This window comes from Lonchura striata, chromosome 3, assembly GCF_050655825.1.
Source record: "Lonchura striata isolate lonStrDom1 chromosome 3, ASM5065582v1, whole genome shotgun sequence".
NCBI lineage: Eukaryota > Metazoa > Chordata > Aves > Passeriformes > Estrildidae > Lonchura > Lonchura striata.
The window spans coordinates 79,074,099-79,101,324 of NC_140705.1; the positions used below are offsets into that span (position 1 = coordinate 79,074,099).

A 27,226-nucleotide genomic window follows, 5' to 3' on the forward strand; every position below is an offset into this window, starting at 1 on the left:
AGGTCACTGATAAACACTGCAAGCCTTAGGACAGAAAGGTGAGGACAATGGTAACAGAAAATAAGTCTTTATATAGCTCATGCTTGTTTTGGCGACTGAGTGCATTTTCTGAGCCTGGGTAGTGATGCACTCATTCAGAAAATCTTAAAGGGGGTCAGTTTTAATACAATTGTAGCATACTATTGCCAGTAGAAATATCAGACAGATCACCATCCTGCTGCTCTTTGTTGCTACTGCTTATAAATAGTATGCTTCAAAATCGTGACTATGTTCAAGCAAATACATTCCCAAACACACAAGCAAAAATTCAGCCAAAAATCGACTGGCTCTTCAAATACAAGCCCTCACATGTCAGTCAGCTAAGACTAAATTACAAATCAAGATACAGAAGCTTGTGGATTTTGGAAACGAAGCTGAAGAGTTTTATGAGAACCTTCATTCCTCTGATTTCACTACTTTTGACCAATACCCCATTATAGTAAATTGAAAACCCGCTTCCTCTCTGGAGACAGGCCCCAGAATCATGTAAGAGAAGTGTTTCAGCCGTAGCAGGAGAGTCGGAGCTGTCCCAGGCGCGGTCCAGCAGGCAGCGCGGTCGGTGGGCAGCAGGCTCAGGAAAGGGAGGAGGCGGGAGCCATTTCCTGCCCTGCCATCCCTGCCCCGGCAGCCAGGAGCACGGAAATCCGTTCAGGAGTTTGCTGAGCTGGAGGCTCAGCCCCGGCACCGCCTGATCCATCAGGCAGGGATCGCTTTCGAACGCACTTCTGCTTGAAGACAACACCACCTGTACCGACCAGCTCCGCAGCACAGCGCGCGTGCAGGGGAGGGGACAAAAAGCAACCACAACAAGCAAATAAACAACCAAAAAATATCCCTAACAACAAAAAAAAAACCACCAAAGCCCAGCGTGCCATAGTCACAGTCGCTGGGGGCCGAAGCGCGGAGGAAGGCAAAGAGGATCGGCGCAGCCGAACGCAGCAGCAGCAGAAACCCCCACCTACCAGCGTCCGCCATTTTGTGCGGGCGTCCCCAGGCCCCGCCCCCCCGCCCCGGCCCCCCCTCCCCCGCCCGGCTCGGGGGCGCGCAGGGCGGCGGGGAGCGCGCACGCCGTGGGGGGGCCGGCCCGGAGGAGCCGCGGGACCCCCGGGCCGCTGGCGCCATCATGTACCGCTCCAGCAGCGGCCGCTCCGGCCCTTCGTCCTCCTCCTCCTCCCACCGGCTGAAGGAGGGCGGCTCGTCGGCGTCCCGCGCCTCCCGCTTCAGCACATCGGGGCCGGGGCCAGGCCACGGCCGGCCTCCCCCGCCGATGCCCGCCGCCGCTTGCGCCGCCGACTCGCCGCCGCGCTCCGCTTCGCCCCGTCCGCCGCCGCTTCGCCGCCACCGCTCCCCGTCGGGCCACCGCGGGCCCTGCCGCCGCTCTCCGTCGCCGCATCGCAGCCGGAGGTTGCCATCGCCGCCGGGAGGAGCGGGGCTCGGCGGGCCTCGGGGCCGCCGGGGCAGCGAGCACGGAGACGGCGGCAGCAGCCGGGTAAATACCGCCGTGCACCGAGGGGCTCGGTGCGGGCCCTGACCCCTCCCCTGGCGGCTGTCAGAGCCCCAGGCTCGGCGTGGCCAAGTCCTTGCGAATTTACACCAGCCCCGGGCTCTCCCTATGCGGACGGAGAGCGGCAGTTTCCCCCCTATTCCTTAGAGAGCCAAATGGGGGAAAAAAATATTGATTTCCATTTTAAGTGATGTTTTCTCACTCGTTTCCATTGCATTTTTATTTGTCTTACTGGCTAGAGCCATTTTAGAGAAGATTCGAAGTCAGAGGATGTAGTTTTCCTCCATTCAACACATTGGGTTGTGTTACTACATAAATATCGTTTAACTTATGGGAGTATAACTTTCTAGATAGCATAAATTGAATGAGTACTTTGAATTCTTTCTGCTCTCACGGCGGGCGTACAAAGAGGACTTTTACTGATTTACATCTTTGATAGGTATTCTTTGGTAGGCACTGCTTTGTAGTTGAGGCTGTGCACAGGGTGTTCCAATCTTCTCACTTTCTCTTGGCAAAGTCTGATTTGGGCATGCAAAGCTCTGTTTTGGTATCTGTGCTGGATGGCATCTTGGGATGCCGACACCTTCGTAATAAATCAAAGTGTGTGTGTGTGAAGACTTTTTTTTGTGTGTGTGAGTGGGATTCGCTCACTTGGGTTTTATCTTCTTGCTCCTTGGCATAGTGATTGTTTTGTCTGGTGACTTTGAGCTGTGGAGTTCATTGTGCATTTGAACTACCATGAAAGAAGAGATTTTCATAGTGGGGTATTCTAAGCAGTGGTTGCATGGTCACTCAATCCAGAATACATACAGTTGCAAAAAACGGTATAATTGCCTTTCCCTCTTGCTCTGCAGTATATTCTGCCCTCTCCTGTGTGCTCAGGCATGCATTTGTGAGCTGCAGGGTGGGCTGATGTGAGGAAACGATGTAGCTGAAAGTTAGTCCCACAAAAATGTGTTTATCTGCTGGTTCATTGCTTGGTGGAACTCCCAAGAGAGAATGGGGATTGCCCTTTCTTGTGGTGATACATGTTCTTACCGGATTTCTTTGGAGCTGCAACCGTAGAAGAGGTCATGAGTGATTGTAGTGACATTAAAATTCAGGTATTGGTGTTATTTCTTATTGCAAGGTGAGTTGCCTTGGAGATCCAGGAAGATAATGTCTTGGACAGTTAAGCCAAGCCAGGCTAAGAAACTTGCCTCTGCCCATTTGTTTTCACGTGGTATTTCACCCTTATCTCCATCCTCTTTAGCTTCCTGTATGGTACCCTTGCAAATTGCATTACTAGTAACATCCACGATGAAAATAAGTCGTTTTTAAAAAGGAAATGTTTTTCTATTGGATTAATGTCAGTTTGTGTTGTAACTTGATGGACAGTTGCATGTTCACAACTGATGGGTGGCAACCTGGGATACAGGACAGAACTTTCTTAAACTGACTTCACCATCAGTCCGTTACCCATTTCACTGTGTCCACGGTAGGCTGTGAACCTGTGCTGGCTGTAAGAAAACTTTCAATGCTGACTGTATTGGTGGTTCAGACTTGGTGAAATTTTATCTAGGAGTTTTGACTAGAACCCCTCTTTGGTGGGGGGGAAGGCCACCAAAAACATCCACTTTACACAAACATTATTTTTTACAAATGCCACGCTTCTAGTGTTACTTTACATCCTCCTGGCTCAAGTTAAATCAGTCATCTCAGCAAATTGTTACAGAATAATGTTTTTTTTTCTTGCGTGTTCTAACTTCAGAGGGTTGAAAAAATATTTATCCTATATTTAAGTAGGCCTTAGCTAATGCTGTACTGATGAGCCAAATGGATTTTTTGTTTATTTACAGGATTACTGCATTTAAGGAAAGCCCTTCTGTAGGAAGCAATTGTCACAATAAGAGATCTTGAGACAATTAAGTAGAGTTCTTCCACCTATATTGTGCTGACTCTTGTGTTTGCTAAAGCCCAGTGTAAGTAATTCTTAGAATGTAACATCCACATTTTTTCCATGGAAGCTTTTGTCCCCCAATAGGTGTTTGACAACTGGCACTATTTCTTCAAAAGTAATGTTACAAAGCATAAAATACGTATGTAGGTTTTTTTTATGTTTTAAAGGTACTGTTTACAAAATAAATGTTAATTAGAGAAAGATAAAAGCTGGGATTATGCTGTCATTTTCCAAAGAATGGCACTAAATATGATGGAAACAGAGCAGACAGCAGATGTGTTGGGTTATCATGACTGGCTGGGGTAAAGTTTTAATAAAACTTTTAGGATTTTATGACTTAAGATGTTTTCTTCAGAAGTTTGAGAATACGATATGTGTAGATATGGGAAATTACACAAATAACTGATAAGTAAGTGGCATTTTGGAGCTGTCACTGTAAGGACATGAATTCAGAAGCCCAAGGAAGAGGAATTTAGGTTGCAACAAGGAAAGAGGACTTGAAAGAGGGGAATATATGCATAAAGGTGGGAGATGTAATATGTAGAATGAAGACACTGATGGGATAAGGGCATGGGGTTGATATGGAGAAAATAAATTTGAGTACAAGTTCCTGGTTGTTGTCCCTATCCTACATATGAATTGAGGTATGAAAGCAGCAGCCTTAGAGATTTCTTACTACATTTTCTTGTTTCTGGGAGTTGTTTTGTTTTTGTTGTTGTTGTGATTTTTTAAAAATGGTTATTATTTGTGAGATGGATTTAATGCATTTCCAGGCTACAGCATTGTTACACATTTTGTTGTGCATAACTGGGATGCTGGCAGTGGAGCCATGTATTGGGTGTTATAAGTAGGAGTGGTGTTAATTTCTTAATAGCTGAGGAAAACTTTGTGGTGATTGGAAGAACATGGAGTAACAGCAAAGGTTTGGGGTGAGTACTGAGAAATGTAATGGAGGAGAGGAAGGTCAGGGCTTTACAGTGAGAGATTTTGGCAGACTTTTATTTGTTCTTGCAAGGCTGACATGTACTGCTTCTATTTATCCCTGCTGACCTGCGTGCTTGTTCTTTTTAAAGGTATGCTTTAGCTTCTTTGCTTTCTTGTAAGAAAATTGGCTGAGATTAGAGGACTGGAGCATGTGGGGTCAACAGAGGATGGAGAAATGACAAGCAGGTATGCAACCTGTTCAGTAATATGGCAGTGGTAACTGTGGTTTAGGTGACAGAACAGGAAGGGAGAAAAATGCAGTGCAATGTACACATAGGTATGGCTAGTGGGGGTGTTCAGTGCTCCAGATATACTTTTAAACCTTTTAAAAGTGGAACTTTTCCAGTTTAAAAAAATAGTATTAAAAAATAATAAAGTTCAAATATTTACTGCCCTAACTGCTGTCTCTGGACAATTTGTATAGATCAGTCATAAGCAATCCAAACATCCCAAACATTCTTAATGTAAAGTATTTTTTTCCTTTGCTCAGAGTTTGTTCTGAGGTGTAATCATCACTTCTCTGTCTTCAGTGGAGGTGATTGTCATCTGTATGCCCACAGTCTTGATGACAAGAAGATGGCCTTGAAGAAAGCAATTTCTTGAGGCAGCCCTCAAAATTCAGTGTTACAATGGGCCCAAGTTAGAATGTGTTTGTATGAGACACATGCACCTTGAATATGTTGTATCTCAGACAGGCTGTTGCAGGATTGTATTGTGCTGGGATGGTTGGTCTTCAAAAGCAATTAAAGTGTGTTCTTATATTTGCTGGGATTCAGCTTAATAAGCAAAACAGAAATCACTAATATGTTACCTTAGAATAAAGCTATATGCACAATGGATTCTAGTACAGGTTTGTACTGCAAGTGGATTTTGTTAGGTAAACTTGTAAAGGAATTCTTTTGCTTTTGTTGGAGATTATGTACTGTTCCTATGGTCTCTTGGAGGACTGAGCTGAACCTGCTGCATGTTCTCAGGGTGGATGTGGACGATGCAGTGCACCTGCTGCTTGCTACTGCAGTTTTCAGCAGTAAAAGCAGAGTGCAATGCATGACTGGTTTGGCAGAACTGAAGCTGGTTCACAGCTTCGTGTTAGTCAGAATCTATTTAGTGTTTGTTTAAAAAAGCGAATCAGGTATCTCTGTCTTTAGGGAGTCTCACCTGTTTTTTATGGAACTCCCCTTAACTCTGACCAGTCCTGTATTCCACTGCTGTATTTTAGAATAATGTGAGGCATAACTAGTTAAACATAACTTACCAGTGATGGTGTTTTGTGTACTGTGTATGTGTATGAAGGAAGGTCTGTGCAGAGGCAATGAGCTCAGGTCTTCTCTGCTGTAGATTTTTCAGAGGCAACTTTATTTAGTTTACTATGGTTTATCTCTACCAGCTTTAAATAATGGTAATGTGAATGTTAGACACCTATAGAAGGTGTTTTTAGTGGCATTGGTGTTTTTAGTATTATGTTGTGCTTATCTGCTGAAAAAGCAGCATGAGGTGAGGAAAGCTGTTAAAACCAGAACTGCTAGGAAAATCTTTGTTTACACTGGTTCATGTTGTTACTAAAGTTGTAAAGGACCAGAAATACAGACACTTCGTTCAGGAATTCCTGGCACTATTTTTTATGCTATTTTTATATAGCTGCTTCTTCTCTACAAAGAAGGGAGAACAGCAGCAAATTTGGCACTTTGTGACTTTCTCTTTGGTTTTATATTTTCCACAATGTTGCTTTATAAAATGTCTATTGAGTTGAAAATTTCTAGATAAGTTAAATATAGAGCATGTTTATCAGCACCTGGAATGAGACGTTAAATGCAGTAAATACCCTCCCCTTTCTTTAGTAACTAAATAGAATTTAAGTATTTGGAACAGTTGTTCTTCTAGTTTGATTTTTTTAATTGATCCATCCCCTCAAGTCAAATTTATTAAGCACAGCAGAATCACTTTCCTTTCTGTACCTGAGATTAAAATCCCCTTGTTGATGGGCTTGCACTCTTTCTTCAATTTACAGAGGCGCTCACCGAGTCTCCGCTCGGAGTCTTCCCTGGAACACAGTTTGCGGATTACTGTTGGTAATGACCGGTATTGCATTGGCACGCCAGAGCGAAGGAGACTGCCTGATAGACTGGGCTCACCAGTTGATAACCTGAGTGACAGGTATGGTCCTCTGCAGGTGGGGATTCACGTGGGTTAAACAGTGTGGGAGTGGCTCTACTGGATGAGACCAAACATCTCCTTAGCCCACTGAATGCCTAGGGAATGAGGGTAAGCACATAGCAGTGCTTCCCAGGAATATTCCTCCAGCCTCTCACAAGTTGTGGTGCAGAGAATTCCTGAATGAAAGTCTCTGCCTGTGTAACTCTAAATAGATACTTCTTCTCTAATCCTTGTCAGCTGCTTCTAAATCCCATATAAACTAAGCATGCACATCATATATTGCAGGAAGGAGTCTGATGTCAATCCCTGGGGTGCTTCCTTCCCCTTAATGGAGGGATGTCACATGGAGAAAATTCATTTGACATTTTACTGCTTCAGCCACCTTCTGTTTCTTATGAACTACCTAGTCCTTACTTAAAGGAAGGTTGTTTAATATAAGGATAGTGTAAAGCTTCAACCTCCTCATTTATTGGGAGGAATTGTCTACTTCCCTGATTTTTGAGACTTGTCTAGAAGAAAACTCTAAAAACAGCTTGAAGGAGATTATTATTTTGACTTTAAAAACCCTGCAGAAGAGAACATAGACAGTCTGATACATTATAAAGGAAGTGTTAGAATTCTTAAGATCCCTTGACTGAAATTGGAAGGAAACAGTTAATGGAGAGAATTGTTTCATGTTAAAATACTTCACTGCTCTTAACAGTGAAATATAAATTTTAGTAGATACGATTAGGAACTCTTTGCCTTCAGTAGGAGAACTGGTAAAATCTGGTGAAAGAAAATCAGAAAACTGTGCAAATAATTCTCTTTGTCTTGAATGGCAAAATTCAAGATGGCATAGCTTGTGCCCTAGAGCATACAGTTGCACTTTCAGGTCAAGGATAAACATCCAGCACAGAAAAAAAACATTACTACTTCCATTTTTGATGTAAATATCATCAACTGTTAAAAAAAAAAAGATGAGAGAGAGGGAAGTTAGCAGAATAAATTAATTTCCTGTCTTTCTCAGGTGTGAAGTTAAGTTTCAGCAGGTGTAGACAACAAAATGAGAGTTTGGTTTTTAGTACTGCCACTGTTATGCCTTTGCCTCAGTTCTCTTGGCATCAGTGTTTGACTTGTAAATCCCTTGTGCAGTCTGCTGTCTTCTAAATGAAATGAGTGTGTATGCTCAGGGAGGGTACAGTGGTTGGAAGGAAAAGGAAGTTGTATGTTGGGAACTGGCACTTCTCTGGCAAATTGGGAACATTTGAGGACAGGGGGTGATGGTGTTTGTCCCATTGCTTCATGTTCTCAGGTGAGATTTTAGATTTGATCTCTTCTGTGGTGCTGATGCATGGTTACAAGTAACATCAGGTATAGCACAATTTATTTAGCGTAAGAGTGAGAAATCACAGAAGTTGACTTCTTTGTTACAGAACCCATATATGTGAAACAGAATGGTAAGAATAGACTCCAGAGAAAGTTTAAAAGTGACAGATGAGTTAGAATGAAAAGAAAACAAAGAGACCACGTAGACTTTAATCTTTAAGTGATTTCCCTGTATTTGTAGTGTAAGTATGCGAGAACTTAATATTGTTACATTTGCTTTTTTTTTTTTTTTTTTTTTTTTGTCTGATCTGTGCTGGCTGCACTTTACTGACTGATGCTCTTTGTCCCTTATGTGACAACCAAGTCACCTGTTAATTTTCCTAAATCATCTAGGTACTACTTCTGAAGAAACTTAGAAGTTTCTTCACTGCTAGCTATTTTATTTGTTTTCAAAAGACACTTGGTATTTGGTTAAGGACATTTGTTTATCAAGTATTTTTCATCATGTATTTTTTTCCCCTCCCTGAGAGGCTGCCCTGGTATCAGAACACTGACTTTATATCTATCACTGGGCCATAAAATGGTCCTTATTGTTACTACTCATATCACATTTTTATTTACCATGTGGTACTTTCTAATTAAAAAAAAAAAGGCAAAAGAAAAAAAGTGTTTCCTGAAGATGTCTCCTCAAATTTTGAAGTAATTGGAGCAAATAATTCTGAATTTAGTTATTCTCAGTTATTTTTGCTAAAAGTACTCTACTTTGATATTTGAAGCAATCACTTTGACACATTATTCTCTGTAATTTGTAGGGCCTTGGGAGGGTAGAGATGTTCATTAGTCTATAAAGGAAATAAAAAAGCCTTTTAGAGTCTCCTGCAGCAGTGGATTTTCAGGATGCCCGAGGAGACTTTCTAAAGGTGTATGTTCCCATGCAGGTCTCTCCTAAAACATCTGTAAGAACTTGCCACAAGTTTCTAGGGAAGCTGGTCTCCTGCACATGTCTAAATAGGCACACTGAATGCTGCTGGACTGTGTCTTCAAGATCTCCTAAGCAGCTCCACTCTCTTGCTTGGACCAATAAGTGTATTTTTGTCTTCCAGAATCTCAATCTGTCAAAGTGAAAAATAAATCTTTTTCTCCCTCCCAATCTTCCATCTGTCCAGCTCTCAGTATTTTTAAGACATTCTACTACTATCTGAGCTGGCACAAGTTCTGGAGAGCATCCCACCAATTCTTTCATCTGAGGTTAATACGAAAGACCAAATCACTGCAGAGACTTGGTCTGTGTTAAGCTGTCTTCTGAAATAGAGTTTTTTGGCATGATATCAAGAATAACAGTTGGTCTGAATATGAGCAACTCATCTAGCTCCCTATTCAAATACTGTGTATTAAAGTGGAGTCCTGATGATTGCTGACAGCAGAATGCCACTATTTATTTCTATTTCTGCATATGTGAATAAACATGCCAAAAAGTAAATTACCTTACACTAGTTGTAGGTCTCTGAGGCATCATGTATGTGTAGCCTGTGGTTTGTTTTCCACCTCTGAAACAGCAAATTCCAGTGATTCATGGATTCTTTGTTAGTGAAGGAAGTGGGATGGTCACAGTGGTACCACCTTGTATCCTCTCTCAGGGATGCAGTAGCCAGTAGTGGACATCACTGGCTGAAAGCACCCAAACCAATTAAGAGGGATGTAACTCTATTGGACTGTGCACAGAAAACATGTTTCAAAGAATCCTGTAAGGCAAATAATAATTTTTTCCCACAGCTGTATTTAATTTTCAGGTTTTAAATTTGCATTTTAGCTGTTCAAAGTATATTTGGAATTTCTTGCTAGTTTAAAATACAGTATATTTGTTGTTTCTTTTTTTCCAAAGTATGATTAAAAACTCCTGTGCTTTGTCACCTCAGTCAGTGTGTTTGAATTTTAGGTGACAGCGGCCAGACACGCATCTAAATAATTTGCACAAAAATCGGCTGAAGGTGTATGGTGAAGCACATCTGTTACTCCATCAAGTGTGTTCATGCAGCTTGTACAGGTTTAGCAGGCTCTCAGAAAACGTGCCACTGGGAATAGACACCTTTATGTAGGTTGTGAAAACAACATTTATTTATGAAATTTAATTTAGCTATTTGTAGATACTTTTGTGCTTTTGGAGGAGGATGTGTGTAGTTTGCTTTTGGATATGTGTAGTTTGCTGAAAACTGGAAAGACACCATGTAATACAGTGCATGCCAGATTTATTTTATGTGTTGGACTGATAAAATATCTAATAGATGCTTTGCAATGATGCAGGGTAAAATGAAGGTTTGTGTTGATTTTGTTCTTAAATATGCATGTGTAAACTATGAAAATACCCAAAAGACCTTATCTGTGCATCTCTGTATCTCTGCTTTTCTTTAGTCTGTTGTGAAAAACTGGGGCTGTAATTTATTTGCAGATTTTTTTGAAGATGTCTTCTGGCATTGCTTGATTTGTCCCTTCTCAAATTTATGGAGGGACCTTTTTGAGTAGGAGGAGGTGATTTTTGTGGATTCAGGCCCTTATATGTAGTTTATCTCAAATTGATTCACTCAGGAAAGTCTTCTGTCTCATTGATGTCAATTAGGGAGCACATATTGTTTCTTGGATGATCTTGCTAGATTTTGAAATATCAATGAGTAAAACCAGCAGCTGGTAAATTTTAAAGAAAAGTCCCAGAAAAGTTTTTAGGCATACAGAAAAAGGCCTTAGTTTAAAAAGTACCCCTAATTTTAGGTGTCTGTAGGAATAGGTCCAAAAGTAGATAGTCCAAGAGAAGAAGCTGGTTATTCTTATGCTCTGACAGTTGCACATCCACTATGTGTAATAATGCAGGGGCTGGCACAGAAGAATGGTACCATTACGCTTAATCTCCTTGGTTTATAGATACCAGAAATTGTGTTTTCTTTCATGTAGGGGGTTTGTGTGATTAGAGACAGTGCTGTCTGCATATCTGTTGCAAAAGAAAATGTTGATAGAATTTGTGGTCCTTGTCCACAGCTGAGGATAAAAAGAGGATGTGGTTGCATTTGCCAGTGTGAAACTGAATTATACCTTGAATAATTCATAGCAAATCTGACCTTGGCATCTTACTGGGAGAGGCAAGGAAAGGGATTGTGGTCTGAAATACAATAGTAAGGGTTTTTTAAAACCTGTAGTCTCTCACATTCACAGAAACTAATCCATCCTGTCATTTTTCAAGGCTCTTATTCTTCAGTATGAGTTGAATTGTTCATGTGACTGTGTTTGCAGGTAACTTCCTGGAGGGATGTACAGTACTATTAAAAATAAAAGTCTCCTTCTCTACCCTGCCTTTTAAATACATAAAATGTTGGTTCTGTTTAGTGAGGGAGATGTTATTTTGAAACTGGTTTGGAAATTTCTTTCCCTTGAGTAGGAGTTGTTTACTCTGATTCAGGTTCTTCTATTCTGTGTTTCTCTCACACAGGGATGATATGGCTGATGGCCCAATATTCACTAGAGGCCTCACATGTCCTCGTGGCCTTGAGAGATACCCAGCACATGAAGATCAGCCTTCAAGTCCCTTCATTCCGAGGCATGATGAAGACTACCGCAACCGAGATGTTTTCCTCCACCGTTCAGATTACAGTCCACACTATGGCCGTCGGGAGGAGCTGCCTCGTGGGTCTGACAGAGATGGTGACAAACTGAGGAGATCCCCCTACCCACTGAGGGCAGAGGAGAGGGGACGAGAAATAAAGCGTCCACGGTACGAAAAGGATGAGAAGATGCATGGTGTGAGTGGAGAGCATCAAGGTTTCTCATCAGGAACGCGAAACTACCGCAGGCGAAGCCGCAGCCGTAGTAGAAGCCTGAGCCCGTCGTACCTGAATGAAGAATTCCGAGAGCTTGACCGTGCAAGGAGGAAAAGAGAAGAAGAAGAGCGCAGTAGAAACTTGAATCATGATGTTTCAGGCACTGGCTATACGATCCCTGGCTTGACTAACACATTACAGACTTCTGAGCCTCGGTATACATACAGGCCTGAAGAAATCCCACCCATGCCCAAAAAATCTATTTTGAAGAAACGAGTAGAGATGGAAGTAGATTCTGCTGTTCAGGTTTGGTGTCTATGTGTCTGTCTGTGTGCTTCTACTTTCCAAAGCAGTTACTTCATGATACAGAATGTTAGTTTGATTTCCAAAATAGGAAAGCCAAATCTTTGTGTACCTTTCCTTAAGAGGACAGGTATCTTTCTGCAGGGCAGTATAAGTTTGAAGTGGATTAGAAACTTTAAATGGTTATGGCATAAAATGTCTTTGTGGAAATGCAACCCATGATGCAGAGATCTGGGCCAGGTTTCATAGAAAAGCTGACTCTCATAGTACCACAGGCAGTCAGGATATTGATTGAAGCTCTTCCCCTGTCACAGTGTCTCTTTCTTGTTTCTTTGTAGATTTAGTGAACTGCCTAATGCATCCTCAGTACCTCTGCTTGAAAACAGCTTTTAAATTGCCTTATTTTTTTCTCTTTGAACTACAGACTAGGATCAACCCTACTTAATTTATATCAAACCTATACCAACTGAGTCTCAAAATTAAAGCAGTGGACAGATAAGTGGTTGTGACTACTGTGATAAACTGACTTTTTGTATTTTAACATATCACTTTGATTTGCCTGTTTTACTGATCAGTGTTGGTTTGACAGTGACATATTTATCTCAGGAGTGTTCAGATACTGAGCATCCCTTTCCATACCTATTAATGGAAATGCTATTTAATATGGCATTAATTATGGATATCTAAAGAAGTGAATATCTGGGAATAACCCCAATGCAGTAGTTTTTATCTGACTTAAGGTATTGAAATCCTATGTCCATAGTCCCTGTGACTATGACTAAACTCAAAGCATATCCAAAATGATGTAACAGGGTTTCAATTTTAAAAATTCAGTTCTTATGCTTGCAAAAAATGTGTGAAATATAACTTATTTTGTGTGTTCTCTGAGATAAGCATTCATTGTTGGGCATAGCATTCCAGAATTATTGGGCAACTTGGTTTGTAATATTCTGTGTTCTCTGCATATGTCTTCAACTGCATATTGTCTCTTCTAACAGTTTTATTCAGCTGTGAACTCAAGGAGCAATGAACACTTTCATTTGTTCTGTGAGGTGCATAGTGCATTAGAAGTAAATAGTATCTTCTCTCTTTCAGCCTGAGGGCTTTTCAAGCAGTCCAGCCCCCAGCAAGGATCCTCCTCTTCTTTCTAGTCAGTCTTCTTTGCCCCAGAGCAACAACATAGCTCCTTTTGCTTCTGAAGTGGAAAACTTTCTCAAACGGTTTAACAAAGGCTCTCTTGTGGAGTCTTCAAACAAGGAGTTGTGTGAAGGTTTGTGTGAGTGGAACCCCCCCTCTGGGCCTCCTAAAGACACTTTGATGTTTGAAGAGAAGTTTGGAAGCTTCTTAAGTCACAAAGAAAAAGTAGAACCCAAGTCAGAGCCCACTGATCGCCATACTGACTTCCTGCTGCCTCATGAGAGGGCCAGTCAGGATGGCAGTGGTTTCTCCCGAATTCTGGGCATGATGGCTGATTCTGTCAGTGCTCAGGAGAAGAGGAGGCGTAGCTTTCCTGACATTGAGGATGAAGAAAAATTTCTTTATGGTGATGAGGATGAAGAGACCAAAATTGAATCTCTTCCCATAGAGAAGCCTCCAGTTAATTGTGGCAATGAGATAATAATACAGAAAATGAGCCCGCCTCCTTCTCCTGCTCCAGCTGTCAAGATGGATCCTTCAGAAGAGCCAAATGCAGAGTATGCAAAGATCCATGACTTACTCAAAACCATTGGACTTGACATTGGTGTTGCTGAAATTGGAAAACTGGCTGTTCGTACCCAGGAACGCCTTCATGGCAAAAAGCTGGCATCTCGTTCTCCAGATCGTCGTTCTTCAGACACTCGCAGGCTGGACGCTTGGGAGCTGCGCCGCAGCCGCAGTGACACTCGTTCTCCTGAGTCGGGCCAGCAGCGTTCAGTGTCACCTCCAGGCTCTTTCCAGCAGCCTAAAGATGCGTCCTCTTTTCAGAAATCAGACTATATGAAGAACAGGCCAGTGGGACAGGAGATACCTGCACATGCACCAGAACAGCCTCTTCCTTCTGTCTCTCTCATTCCTTCAATTCCACCAACTCCTGCTAGTTTGCCACCTACACCTACTTCTGTTTCCCAATACCAGATTCCCAGCTATTCCCATTACACTGCTGCTCAAATGCCCCAAAACTATCCCACTTCCACAATGGCACCTCCAGGATACGATGCATATGGGCACTATATGGCATATGCAGCTCCTGGCTGGCCCATGTACCCCACTGCCCAACAGCCTAATACTACACTACCAGAAGCTCATGGTCTTCTTACTATGGCCATGTCAGCGAACCCCACACGTCCCAATCTCCGGGTGATTGAGACAGTCTCTCTGGGAAAGGATGTCCCTGATGTAAAAAGAGATGGTTCTGTGCTTGTTCAAGTCCCTACCACTCCTTCTCATTCCAAAGCACCCCTTCGTCTGTCGTCACACCCTCTCAAAAATACCACAGAAAGGATGTCGGATGAAAAAAATCGGGCAGCTCAAAAGCAGAAGGTATGTTAGGTATTCTGGTACTTCAGAATGTGTTGGACTGCGTGATTGGTGGGGCGGAAGCTTTTTCTCTTCAGGTGCACCTTTTATTTTTTTTTTTCTGAGTTGCTCCAGTTCAGCCCTCTGCTCCAGTTTAAAAATAGTTTGACCTAGTTTACTTCTGTTGAAGATTTCTAAGTATTTGTCTGTATTAATCTGTGACACTTGTAAAAAATGCATTGTAAATCTCCTGAAGTTGTATGCCATTGGTTATGACAGAGCAGATGAAATCTAAAACAAAGTTGAATTTCTTTGAACCAGCCAAAATCTTACAGAGAAAACACACGTTGGCCACAGCTTGGCTTTATTCTGGTGAGATTTAGATATTGAAATACCTGAAGATACCTGGGGATATGTGAAAATCTGAAGGGACAGTGTAAAGAAAATTAAATGGCTTTTTTTACTGATGTCCAGTGGCAGAACAAGAGGCAGGAGGCACAAACTAAAACATAGGAGGCTCCATCAGGACATGCTACATTGTACAAAATACCATGGTTACATTCTTAAATATACTCTAAAGGATATCATCATTCACCATCACATATAACCTTCCCTCTAAATTTATATTAATTCTCTTAAAAAAATCACAAAATGAGAAGAATTTAGGGGAAACTACCTAGGGGCTTTGACACCAGTTCAGGTCACATGTGTTAGTGTTTTCCTCTTTTAATTATCTTGGTTTATACAATAATCAGAGAGTTGTGGGAAAGAATGTATTTTAAAATGTACTTACACAACTGTCAAAAATCTGGATGACTCCCAAAAGTTGAGTTTTCAGACTGGTGTCCACTTGGTCTTTATTGTTAAAATAAAGGCATAGAATTATTTGCGTATGAAGGGACAATTAAAAACATCTTGTTCCTCCTCCCACTGCCATAGACAGGGACACATTCTACTAGACCAGATTGCTCAGAGCCCCATCCAACCTGGCCTTGAAGACTTCAGGGCTGGAGAGTCCACAGTCTCTATGGGCAACCTGTTTCCATGCCTCACCATCCACCTTGTAAAGAAATGCTTCCTTTATATCTAGTTTAAATCTATCCTCTTTTAGTTTGAAACTGTTACCACTTTTCCTGTCACTACAGACCTTGGTAAAATATCTGTACGCATTTTTCTTTCAAACCACTTTAGGTTTGGAGGCTGCAATATGATCTTTTATTATAAGAACTTTTTATTCACTTGTATGAAGTGCCACGTCAGCAAATAAGTGAGCTTCCACTTCTTGCAGGAATAATTTATTCAGCTGACATAGCTGAAATTTTGTTCTTAATGAAATTTAGTACCTTTGGAAGAGCTGTCTTGGCTGAAGGTGTATGGTTTTCTCCTGCCCTGACATACCTTGGTAGCTCATTTGTGAATCTTGGTAAAACTTCTAAGGATTTATTTGCAGTACAGAAATCTTTGTCTTGGGCTTAGTCCACTGGGTTTTTGCTGGGATGACTTGGAGTATAAAAATTGCCATGCTCCACTTGATGCTCCCATGCTGCAGAAAACTCAGAAGGAGAGAATGGTGCTTTGATGATAAAAAAAAATAGCATACAAAACCAAAATAATAATAATTTTAAAAACTCCTTATGTTGTTTAAGATGTAGCTTAACTATGTGGGTAGAACTACTTCAGGAAGTATTCAGGGATCCTGCCAACGTTGACATTGCTATAGTAGAAGAGATTGTCTAGGGAAGTCAAGATCACTTGTTTGTTAAGGGAAGAGTCTGTAATAAGATTTAATAGCCTTGTGAAGGTAAAAAAATGGGATTTTTCTCTTGAAAAGTGAACCTGGAAAAGAAACTGAAAGAACTTTTCAGATTTAATTTTAGCATATTGCTTTGTTTCCTCTATGAGAATCAATGAAAACCAATAAAAAAAGGATTTGTGAGCTTCTCATGCCACAGTTTACCTTACTGAACAAGAAACAAATTTCATCCTGATGTTTAATGTCAGATTGAAGCACAACCTAACAGCTAAAATGGGTCAGAGTCAAAGCAGGAAGCAAGGTGAAGGGCTGTGAAGGTCGATGGAATATGCTTGCTGTAGAGATTCTGCATGAGTTTGGAACAACCATTTGTCATTGATCTTGATTAGCTCTGTAGAAGACAGTCAGCTGAGCCCAGGGGCCTTAGAAGTGTTACAACAAACAGAGCAGTTTAGAGGAAAACACTGCCCAAAAGAAAAAAAAATCCTACAAACTGGCTTGAGGCATGACCACACAATACAGTTACTTTCAGATACAGAGGGAGAGGTGTATTTATTGTGTTAAAATACTCAAGAACATTTTGGGAATAGTGAGGAGTGTTCTGTGTCTATAAAGCTGAGTTCTTCCTGTCATTCTTGCAAGACTTTTTAACTTGTGTTGGGAAGAGAAGAAAATCCAGACACCTTCCAATTTATTTAGGTGATAGAAGAAAGAGAAAAACTGAAGAGTGATCGAGAAGCACGGCAGAAGAAGCTTTACTATCTTAAGACTGAATTGGACAGGCTTCGTAAACAGCAAGGTAAAGTGCATTACCACTCTTCAACCCCCTGCTTCTTTTTTTTCCCCCATTGGGATGTATCACAAGTCCTGGTATCTAACAGGAGAAGGAGGACCAAAATAAGAATAGTCCATAATGTATTTTCATACTCCTGGCAATGCACAACTCTTGAAAAAGCAGTGACCTAGTTAAGCAGACAATTGCTCTTGCATCTTCTTGGCTTGATTGTACTTTACGCATTTTAGTGATTCTTCAGAAGAAGTGAGAAATAGTGACTGAAGATGTAATTGTGTCTTTAAATTTTTCATGAATCTTATCTGGAGATGGAAAAGTCCTCTCTCAAGAGAGTTAATTTTTTGCGTCTTTAAAATTTGTTTAGTCCGAGTAAATACTTAATTTCCTCATCTTTGGAAAATTATAATTTCAGGTTAAAATGGGCAATTTAACTTTTGCTTGTTTTGTCACACAGGGAAAACAGTGATTATAAATGGATAACTCTGAAGGTGCCTTTCTTGGGGTGTGTGTTATCGTAGTCCCTATAGAGGCACATCATGCAGATTTAGTGATGTTGTACCTGAGAGTCAGTTCCATCTTTACAACTTTATAGTGAAGATTTAGCCATAACATTTTATATTAGTATTTTACTTGTTGCTGGAATTATTGTACAGATATAAAGTCAGTTTTCCTGTTGCATTTCTGACTCTTCTGCTTCCTTGGTTGGCTCAGGTGAGATGTTGAGGAAAAAACGTCGTGAGAAGGACGGACACAAAGACCCCTTGTTGGTTGAGGTGAACAGACTACAAGAGAATATTATGAAGGAGATTGCAGAGCTGCATAAAGAATCTGATGCAGCTGACAAGAAGCAGTCTGAGCTTGACAAAGTAGCACAAATCCTGGGGATTAACATATTTGAAAAAGCCCGGAAACCATCTGTGGAAACTAAAGATTCCTCAGAAAAGAACAGCAAGTCAGAAAATGCAAAAGGTGTAGAGAAAACATCTTCCGCCAACAAGGTAAAGTCTTAAAGTTTGTGTGCTAATGACTTTCCCACTAAGAGAAGAGGGCACTGGAGAGACAGCTGGTCCCAAACATTTATTGAAGGATCATTTAATGTCATTTGTTACCACATCTCATACACTGGCTTTGATGGTGCACGTAGGTGAGAGTCAATGTATCAGTGTATATAATGTCCTTCAGGTTTTGTGCAGTTCAGCACCACTTACTGTTTTTTATCTTGGTATTGCTGAGGTGTTGGTTGGATTGAACAGTATCATGAGTGTGTGTAGCTGTTTGGTCTCAGTACCATACCAGGAGGACAGACTTCTTTTTTCTCTACATATTTTCTGTCATGGCCTTTCGGGGAGGAGTATTAATAGCAGCAGAGCTATTAATAAAGTTGGGATGCACATTGGTTTTCTCACTGTAACAAAGATGATGGTCAGCATAAGATGTTTTTTGTATACATATGTTCTCTTGTAAGAAATACCAGTATGTATCAGTATGGTCTCTCTGATGTGGTCTGTACTACTCTGTGATGGATGTACCAGAACAGGCTTACTGCATTCCAGAAGACAGTTTTACTTTGAAAGTAGGATGGATACTACCATCTGAAAGGTTATATTTGTGTTCAGGAAATCTATTATCCTGCTTTTCAGATGTTTATTCAAATATGTAACAGAAATAGCTAATGGGAAATTGTAGATTATTTTTATATAGATCTTAACATATATATTTTTTGCAGCGAGGAAAATGTTAGTAGGGTAAGAGGTATAAGAAAACTGAGGGGTTACCTCATCAGTTTATCTGAAGGGAGGATGTCAAGAATGTGGAGCCAGGTTCTTCTTATCGGTGGTGTCAAGCAATAGGACAAGAGGCAGTGGGCAGAAACTGATGAACAGGAGGTTCCAGTTGAACGTGAGGAAGAACTTTTCATTGTTGGGTGACTGAACACTCAAATTGCCCAGAGAGGTTGTGGAGTCTTCATCACTGGAGATACTCCAGTACCATCTGGACACAATCCTGTGCCGTGTGCTCTCGGATTACCCTGCTTGAGCTTGGAGGTTGGACCAGATGACCCACTGTGGTCCCTTCAAACCTTACCCATTTTGTGATTCTGTATTTCTTCCAAAGCCACTCAAATCTGAAGTTTTTCTTTTGCTTTACTGTGGTCTGAGAACTCATTAGGTACATTTAATTTAGAGACTTGCTTTTAGTTTTTTATTGTTTCTCGAAACATCTCTGAAGTTTACTGTCCACTTACTTGAACAAACGGTTTGCTTCAGTCACCACTTTATAAAACTAAAGTAGGCCAAAATGTTTGTTAAGTCCTACATTGCATTAAGTTATATTGTTTTCTTTTCTTGAGATATGGCATGTATGAATATATTTCTCATTATTTTAATTTGCATTGTCTGTGTCATCCAAACCCATAATGACTTGATCTCCTTTTCATAGTTCCTTATTTTAACATGGAAAATTGTGAGTCCTGGACAGGAACATTTATTATTTTCATACATATGTAGGCACATAGGACATGGCCTTTAGCCTCTAAAATTCATATTGTAGTTCTGATAATTTTTTTTTTCATGAAAAGAAAGATGGTGCTGGCCTTTCAACACTGAAATTGGCTGACTTTGCCAACCTGAGGGCAAAAGCCTTTGCCTTTCTGCTTATTTGCAAGACACCTTGTGGTCCCTTGCTGCTGACCCTGTGTCTGTGTGTTGTAGTTATACAGTCAGTGCAGAGGTGAAGCCAGTGTTACTGTGCTAAACAGACCGGCTCTAAATAATAGCAAATTTTAAAGGCATCATTGAGCTGGGGTAATGCACAAACTGGAGTTAAGAGTGGGCTGAGAAGCATTGTCTTTTTAAAGTTTTGATTGAGATAGTATTTTTATAGGTGTATGTCTATAAATAACATAAACATTGATCCTTGTGTGGCATTGTGAACATCCTTCCATGAACCTCCTGCAGATCATAAGTTTATCTCACTGTTAAAGAAAATGTATGCTATGTTCTTGCTGACAGAATACATGCAAATATTCATTGGGTCACTTCTTATTCTGCTACCAAGAACTAGATTATATTGGGATATGGGTATCTGTGGTGTGCATAGTGGCCTGGCTGTGTCTTCATTCTTTGATTTGCAGTGTATGTTGTGCGGGGTGGTGTTAAGGAATTTAAAGTAAGGCAGATATTATTTGACAATTTTCAATCTACTTAAATAAATTTGTTCAGTGCTGGTAGTGAATAATTTGGAAATCATACAACCAACTTGAATCTGCTAAATTAACATGCTGTTCTTTCCAGACTGCCTTGCAAAATGATAACATGATGGACTTTATGCCATTGAAAATATAACTGAGAACTCAAAATACATCTACTACTACTGTAATCTAAATTACCAGGACTCATTAACGGTATATTTCAGATAATACTTGTTTTGCTACAAGTTCAGTTTAGTATTAATTTTCGATAGAGTTCTGAAATGTCTGTATATCACTATATGGCGTCTTTCTGTACAGATCAATGTAAATGCAAACATCACATGTTTAAATCACAAGATCCTTCACTCTCTATACTTAGGTAATTAACAAAACACCATCTTTCTTTTATTATTAAGCAATAAGTTTTCTGGAGAGTTCAGGAACACTCAAATAATCTGATAAAGCTGATGTAGTTAAATACTTGTAGTCACCTGATTTTTGCTTCCTTTTCCATTCTGCTTTCATCCAAGCTACTTTTACAGTAACTTCTGAATGCCTCTAGGGGAACCATTTGAGGTCTTCTGGGCACTGATTGGCTAGTATGGTAAATTGGAACTGTTATGTGAAACCAATAAAGTAGGAAGGGTGCATGCCACAGGGAATTTGTTCATTTGGTTCCTTGATTACCTACAACCATCCAGCCATTACATCTGGGACCCTTATTGGAAACGCTTCACTGCAGCCACGCAGCATCTTAGTCGGCAATACCAGCTCTCTGAAACAGTGGAATTAACCTGGGCGCTGAAAAGCAGGTGATATATTTTTTTTTTTGTGTGTGTATGGCTTCTGCTGGAGGCAGGTTCTGAGTTCTTGAGCATTTTGCCTGTCCTGCCTTGTCTTAGAGAAATGTTTCCTTCTGTTCAATTTAGGAATCAAAAACTACTAATGAAAAATCCAGAGGTAGAAGCCCGAAGCCAGCAGAATCCTCTTCACAGTCCTCCAAACATCCTTTCCAGTTGGCCAATATTTATGAATATTATGATGCAGGGAACCACTGGTGCAAAGACTGCAATACCATCTGCGGGACCATGTTTGACTTTTTCACACACATGCATAATAAGAAACACAGACAGGTATGTTGCAGGCTTCCTTCACTAAGTGCATTTCATATTGCTATGAGTATTAACATTAAAACATACATCACGGAACTACATTTTACAAGAGAACCTGAAGTAATAATGAACCCAAGAAGTAACTTATGAAATTCTTTTCCCCTAATGTTGGACTTGAGCAGTTGTACAGCTATTGGTGTATTCCAAATAGTGTAAATGTGTTCAGTTTGCTCGGGTTTGCCACTTGTGTTTCACATTTTTACGTGTTATTTGTGGTCATTTATATTTTACACTTTCCACAGGTTATTTTGTCATTGTAAATTGCAAAATGGGAGGGAAAAGAGAGGAAAATTAATTGTTGTAAATATTTGCACATTGATTTTGATATTCAGTGTTCTAAAAGAATATTAAAAAGAAAAAAGACAAGTGTACTTGCCTTGCTAGTGTAATATATGAGCCTATATACCTCTATCACTGTGCAAATAGACCCTGGATCCTTACAACAGACCTTGGGCTTCGAAGACCCAGAGCGAGACCAAACAAGAGTCCATAAAACGCATTGATAAGATAACGGTTCCTGCCAAAGGTATGTTAATTTTTATTAACTTGGCTATCATCCATCTTTGCCCTCCAGCAAGTCCCACTTGGTCAGAGAAAGGAATTTTCAAAACTTTACCTTGGTATAGGAGCACATACAGATACTGTATTATTAGGAAAAAGGCAAAGTATTTAGTTTCTTGACTGTTCTTGTGGAAAAGGTCTTGAAGCAAGAGTTTAGGAAAAGTGTGGTTTCTTCTCTTTCAGTGTAGTTCTGAAGTAATTTTTGCCAACATGTTAGAATTCAGAGCATAACCACAATAGTTGTCAGTGTTTGGGTAGATCTTGCACAGTATTCCACACAGTCTTGTAGTAGACTTTTCCATTCAGTACATTTTTAGCAGAGGTCTCCCTGAAAATTGACCAGTAAGTACTTGTTATAGTGCAGATATAGGAAATCTGATACAGAAATACGGAAGAAGCTGTAACTGAGTTGAAAATTACTATAGAACTTAAAATATGAATGTCTAAAAGGCCTGCCAGTGATCAACTCCTTTTATTAATCTGTTACATATTTCTAGTAGTGCCTCCTAAAGAAGAATCGGCAGTGCCTACAGAATCCTTGTGCCTACAGAACCTGCTTAGATAACTGTAGCAGGTTCTATAGGCACAAGGATGCAATCTTGCTGAATGTCAAAGAAAATATTTGTGTTCTGTTTATAAACCAGGTATTTAGTATTTGAGCAGGCTATACCACAAAGATGGAAAATAGATCAAAGCTGTAGGAAACATTAACCTACTTGAATGCTCAATTACCTTAATATGATGGAGAGCACCTAAATCTTGAACCATAGTAATAAACTTCTTCACTTTGCATGTTTGTTCTGGTAGTGGTAGTTCCTGTGTAACTGTAAAGAGAGCAGCATTAACTGTTCCAAAAAGAACATTACTGGAGGTTTTGCTGTTCTTTGACCAGCTTTGTTAAGAGCTTGGCATTTATTAGGTTTTGTTTCTCTGATAATATTCTTTGGCCTTTTCAGGCTCTGAGTTTCTGATTCCCATCACTGGATATTATTGCCAGCTCTGTCATGAATTTTTTGGAGATCAGATCTCAGCAGAGCAGCATGTGAAAAGTCATCCCCACAATGAGAAGTATAAGGTTGGTAACTGATGTACTATGAAAGAGACATTCCCTAAATTAGGTTCCATTTGTTCTGTCTTCCTTTCCTGAAGAATCACATTTAACTCCTTGGAGTGTATGTATTTGGTTATCTCTACTACATTCTACTGAACTAAATAAGCAGAACTTCCCACTACACCAGTATGTAGAGATATTTTACCTGCATGAAACTGAAATGTGTCTACTGTAAAGTGACAGCACTACTGCATGCAGTTTGTAGTACCTCACTTTCTTGGTAGGAGAAAGTTCCCTGTTCTCTTAGTGTTGAGTTGGCACTTACTGAGCAAGTCAAAAGTGTCAGAGAGATGCATTTATGTATTTATTTTTCAAGGAAATGGTGGCTAAAATGTTGCTATTTTATTTCCACAGAAATACATAGATGAAAACCCACTCTATGAAGAGAGGAGAAATCTAGACCGTCAGGCTGGATTGGCTGTAGTTCTGGAAACAGAGCGCAGGCGGCAAAACGAGCTGAAACGGAAACTGGTTGAGAAACAGAAGGAAGAGAAGGATGAGAAAACCCCAAAAATAATAAAGAAAGAGGAAGTAAAGAGCATCCCAGAGTCTGGAGAAGGGAATAATGAAACTCAAGGCAAAACAGATTCTTCTGGGCGAAAAATGGGTATCACGGTAAAGCTAAAGAAGGAAGAGAAGACAGAGGAGAAAAAAGAAGAAAAGAAAGAGGAATCTAAAAAGGAATCACCAACCCAGACCTCCTTCGGGAAATTCAGCTGGAAAAAGACTGAGAGAGAGGATAAAACACCAGGAGCTATTGCAAAAGAAGAGAATACAGAAGGAAACAAAGAGGAGAACAAGTGTCAGTCTGTGAAATCCCATATCAAGCCCATTGAAATCAAGTTGTCTGGGAAAACTGTTATTCCACACACTAGCCCATGGATACCAGTTGTTTCCACACCGACACCAACAAAAATTCTTCCCAATCTACCAGTCCCCACCATGATTTTCAGGAAGTCTAGTACTGCAACAGTTAGTAAACCTCCACCTTTGAACACCTTTTTATCCATAAAATCCTCTGGAACTACCACCAAACCACTGCCAGTAGTAAAAGAAACAAATGCAGATCTTCTACTGCCTCCAGAAATCATATCAAAAGCTTTTGGAGGAGAAGAAGTAATTTTAAAAGGCTCAGAGGAGGATTTGAAAGCAGCAGAGAAAAATGAGTCTTCTCAGACAGCAGATAGACTACCTCCACCTTGTCCTCCACCAGCAGTCCAGCCAGCAGCTCTCATCCCCGCAGATGAAGTAGCTCCAGGTGTGTCTGAAAGTGAACAGACAATGTTGGCAATGCCTGTGAGACCACCACCACCTTCAACTGCTTTCAGTGAACAAGCGAAAAAGATAGAGAAACGAAATTCTTGCTTGGCCACAGCCAATGCTAAAGATCTCTATGATATTTTCTACAGTAGTGGTGGAAAGGGTTCAGCTGACAGCAGGCTTGCAAATTCTGCGCTTCCAAATGGAGAAAACCCTAACATAACAAAACCTGCAGATTTATCTGCAAATCATAGAACAAACAGTAGTTCATCCTCATTGAAAGAGGATTCTGAGAATGTGGATTCTTCACAGTGTAATAATCAAGTGACAGGGAGTTTGGTTCCTGTTGAAAATCAGGCTGACATGAACAAGAAATCACTTCAGCCTCACCTATCAGAAATGTCAGTCATAGAATTAGCAGAAAAAAACCCTGTTTCTGGTATCCAGATGTCTGCAGAAATTGGACTTGTTGATACAGGAAGTGGAGAGCAGGCAGGCAGTCTGGAATACTGTGCTCTACAGAAAACTGAGGTCCAAGAGAAGATTGGACAGGAAGATGGAAATAGAACTCCAGTTACAAACACAAATATTCCTAGTACCTTGGAGACAAGGATAAAAGACTGGGAAATAAAAGCAGTAAAGCCTAAGCATAGTCTACACCCAAACACCTTGTCACCTGAGATGCAGAACGAAATTCAAAGTTTGGGAAATTCCCATTTGGTAGAGGAAAAGTTAAATGATAACTGTAGAACTCACTCAGAAACTGATAGTCCAGACTTGCTCTGGGGCACTTCCAGAACTAGTAATGGAAAAGAACAGAGAGTCACAACTGATTCTTGTTCTGAAAGTGGTTGGGATCTACCAAGTACTTCAAATCCAGAAATAAAGTCTGGTTCTAATGAGGTTAATGCTTCAGAATTGACAGAAGGACAGACAGAAACGAAAAACACCCTATTAGAAGCTCAAGAAAAAGTTCAACCTAAACCTTCAGGCCATACCGTGTTAGACAACCAAACCCAGAAGCAGGGAGTTGAACGGTTAGTCAGTACCTGCTTGAACATTGCTGAATTCAGATCTGGTCTAGAATTAGTAGCTGAAAATGAAAAAAAGTCATTAGGACACACTGGATCTGATGCAAGAGCAGATAATCTTCTTTTCAATAGACCATCAGAGGATATGAAACACATGAAGACTCCCTCCCAGAAAGCAGACCTTGAGGTGAAAAGCACTGATTTCAATTTGGGAGGCAATAAGGTAAAACGTGAATGTTTCAGCATCCTTTCAGAAGGACTTTTAAAGGAAAATACAGAAGAAGTCACAAAACCAGAAACTATTGCTTCCATTAGGCGGGAGTCCAGTAAACTTAAAAAACTGGGCATTGAAAGAACAGTGAATGAAACAGGGATTACTGATTTTGCTACATTGACTTCTGGTAGTTGTGAAGATAAAATTTGCACACAAATTTCTCAGAAACCTATGCTGCAGCCTGGATCACAGACCTCAAGTAGTGACACTGAAGAAATGGTCACGCCGGTTCTAGAAATGCAGGGCATTTCTCCCACGTCTGAGATACTTGTGCCAGTGGAGGAGACCAAAGGTGGCACTGTTGAAATGCTGTCACTGAGTTGTGACAGAGGCAGCACAGAAAGTCAGGCATCTGGCTGTGTGGAAACTTTAATGCCTGGGCTCAAAGAAATACATGGGAAGGTGGGTGGCTCAGGAAGCAAGGGAATGTGCACCATCTGGAGCAAGAAGACTGAGCAAACAGAAGCTCCTGACAGTAGTTTGGAAGCTACAATGCATTTGGGAATTGCTAAAAGCATAGCAGAAAGCCCAGTGGGTTGAAGTAAACCCAGCTAGTCCCAATATTTGAGGAGCCAGAGCTGGGATTATGTATATGGTTTTTCTTTTTGCTCCAGCTGAGAGTTTTGGGTGTATTTTGCATTCTGTGGTAGGACTTGACTAAAGTGAAACGTAAATCATCAGAAGGTAGCCACATACTTTAATTCTGTACATAATTAATTGTGTAAAATGCTTTTTCATGTGAATTTTTTTTGCCAATTTTTTTTCTACACACTGCTATTAAAATGGACTCTCATTTACAATGCGTACGTCGTCTTTATTTTGGGGGCTTTTATTCTTTGACCATTCCTGGGTGATTTCCAGCTTACCCAGTTTGTGTCAGTAGCACCGTGAATAGCCCAGCTGGTGAGACAAGCACAAGAACAGCAATTTAGAACTGAGGAAATGGAGACTTGCAGAAGACCTAAACTGATCATTTCTTTGAACTGTAATGCATGGGTTTGTTTACTTTTTTGTTTGAAATGCAGGAATGTTTAGAGTTAATTTTATTTGTTTATCTGTCTCTGTGATTTGTAATTACTGTTGTATTACATCTGTACTTAAGGTGTTTCACTGTATTGTATAAGCACATGTATGGATGCCACATCACTAAGCAAGGGGAGAAAATCTGTCCCGACTGGCTTTTGGAGAAGAAAACTATTCGGTAAGGCTCTGTGGCCTGACAACTGGACCAGACGTATTGAGGTCACTTACATGATTTGAAATGGGCTTTCTTTAATTTTATTGTGATCCAGTAACTATTTGTGTTAAATCATTTAGCAGCTGACCAGCTCTGAAGAAGTAGAAGATGAGAACCCTGGTGTCAGGAATTGGACTCGCTTCATGTGATACAGACACATGCATGCCTGCCCTGAATGGTCCTTGAGATATTGAATGTTATTGTTCTCATTTGTGTAGCTTGTTAAAGACTAAAGTATTAAATGTGTTTCCTTGGATAAATATAACATTTTTATTTGTAAATGGTTTTAAAAATAAACATGGAGGTCAACAAAA

The 27,226-nt window shown here is 40.5% G+C and overlaps 2 protein-coding genes across 6 annotated transcripts in view; one reads left to right on the plus strand and one right to left on the minus strand.

The window, feature by feature from the left end:
• Window positions 1-1,301, minus strand: part of ABCC10 (ATP binding cassette subfamily C member 10) — a 23,185-nt gene extending 21,884 nt beyond the window's left edge. Inside the window, exon 1 of one of the 2 annotated variants that reach the window (XM_085576886.1) lies at window positions 1,169-1,301. The gene's annotated coding sequence lies outside the window, so the exon portion shown is untranslated. Of the gene's footprint in view, window positions 1-1,001; window positions 1,031-1,168 lie in introns of those variants that run through there. The other variant, XM_021544109.3, reaches the window with a different exon arrangement.
• On the plus strand, window positions 1,106-27,226 carry ZNF318 (zinc finger protein 318). Of its 4 annotated transcripts, none has more exons than XR_004148009.3 (11): window positions 1,106-1,528; window positions 6,475-6,620; window positions 11,404-12,037; window positions 13,130-14,554; window positions 16,983-17,082; window positions 17,788-18,074; window positions 21,196-21,399; window positions 21,865-21,964; window positions 22,956-23,074; window positions 23,465-26,876; window positions 26,993-27,226. XR_004148009.3 is itself a non-coding variant. In XM_077782066.2 (11 exons), the coding sequence occupies exons 4-11, from the start codon at window positions 11,411-11,413 to the stop codon at window positions 26,213-26,215; spliced, it is 5,613 nt and encodes a 1,870-aa protein (XP_077638192.2). In that variant the 5' UTR covers window positions 3,390-3,504; window positions 4,556-4,652; window positions 6,475-6,620; window positions 11,404-11,410; the 3' UTR covers window positions 26,216-27,226. The 4 variants fall into 4 exon arrangements, 3 of the variants coding, with proteins under 3 accessions (XP_021399881.3, XP_077638192.2, XP_077638191.2); XM_077782066.2 differs by lacking the exon at window positions 1,106-1,528 and adding exons at window positions 3,390-3,504; window positions 4,556-4,652 and having other exon boundaries at window positions 23,465-27,226; XM_021544206.3 differs by having other exon boundaries at window positions 23,465-27,226.

Excerpts from the sequence above, each read along its gene's own strand:
- ZNF318 (XM_021544206.3), top strand. The coding sequence starts at position 1,163 with ATGTACCGCTCCAGCAGCGGCCGCTCCGGCCCTTCGTCCTCCTCCTCC. Across the intron at positions 14,555-16,982 it reads GGGCAGCTCAAAAGCAGAAG|GTGATAGAAGAAAGAGAAAA; the intron begins GTATGTTAGGTA and ends CAATTTATTTAG. Across the intron at positions 21,400-21,864 it reads ATAATAAGAAACACAGACAG|ACCCTGGATCCTTACAACAG; the intron begins GTATGTTGCAGG and ends CTGTGCAAATAG.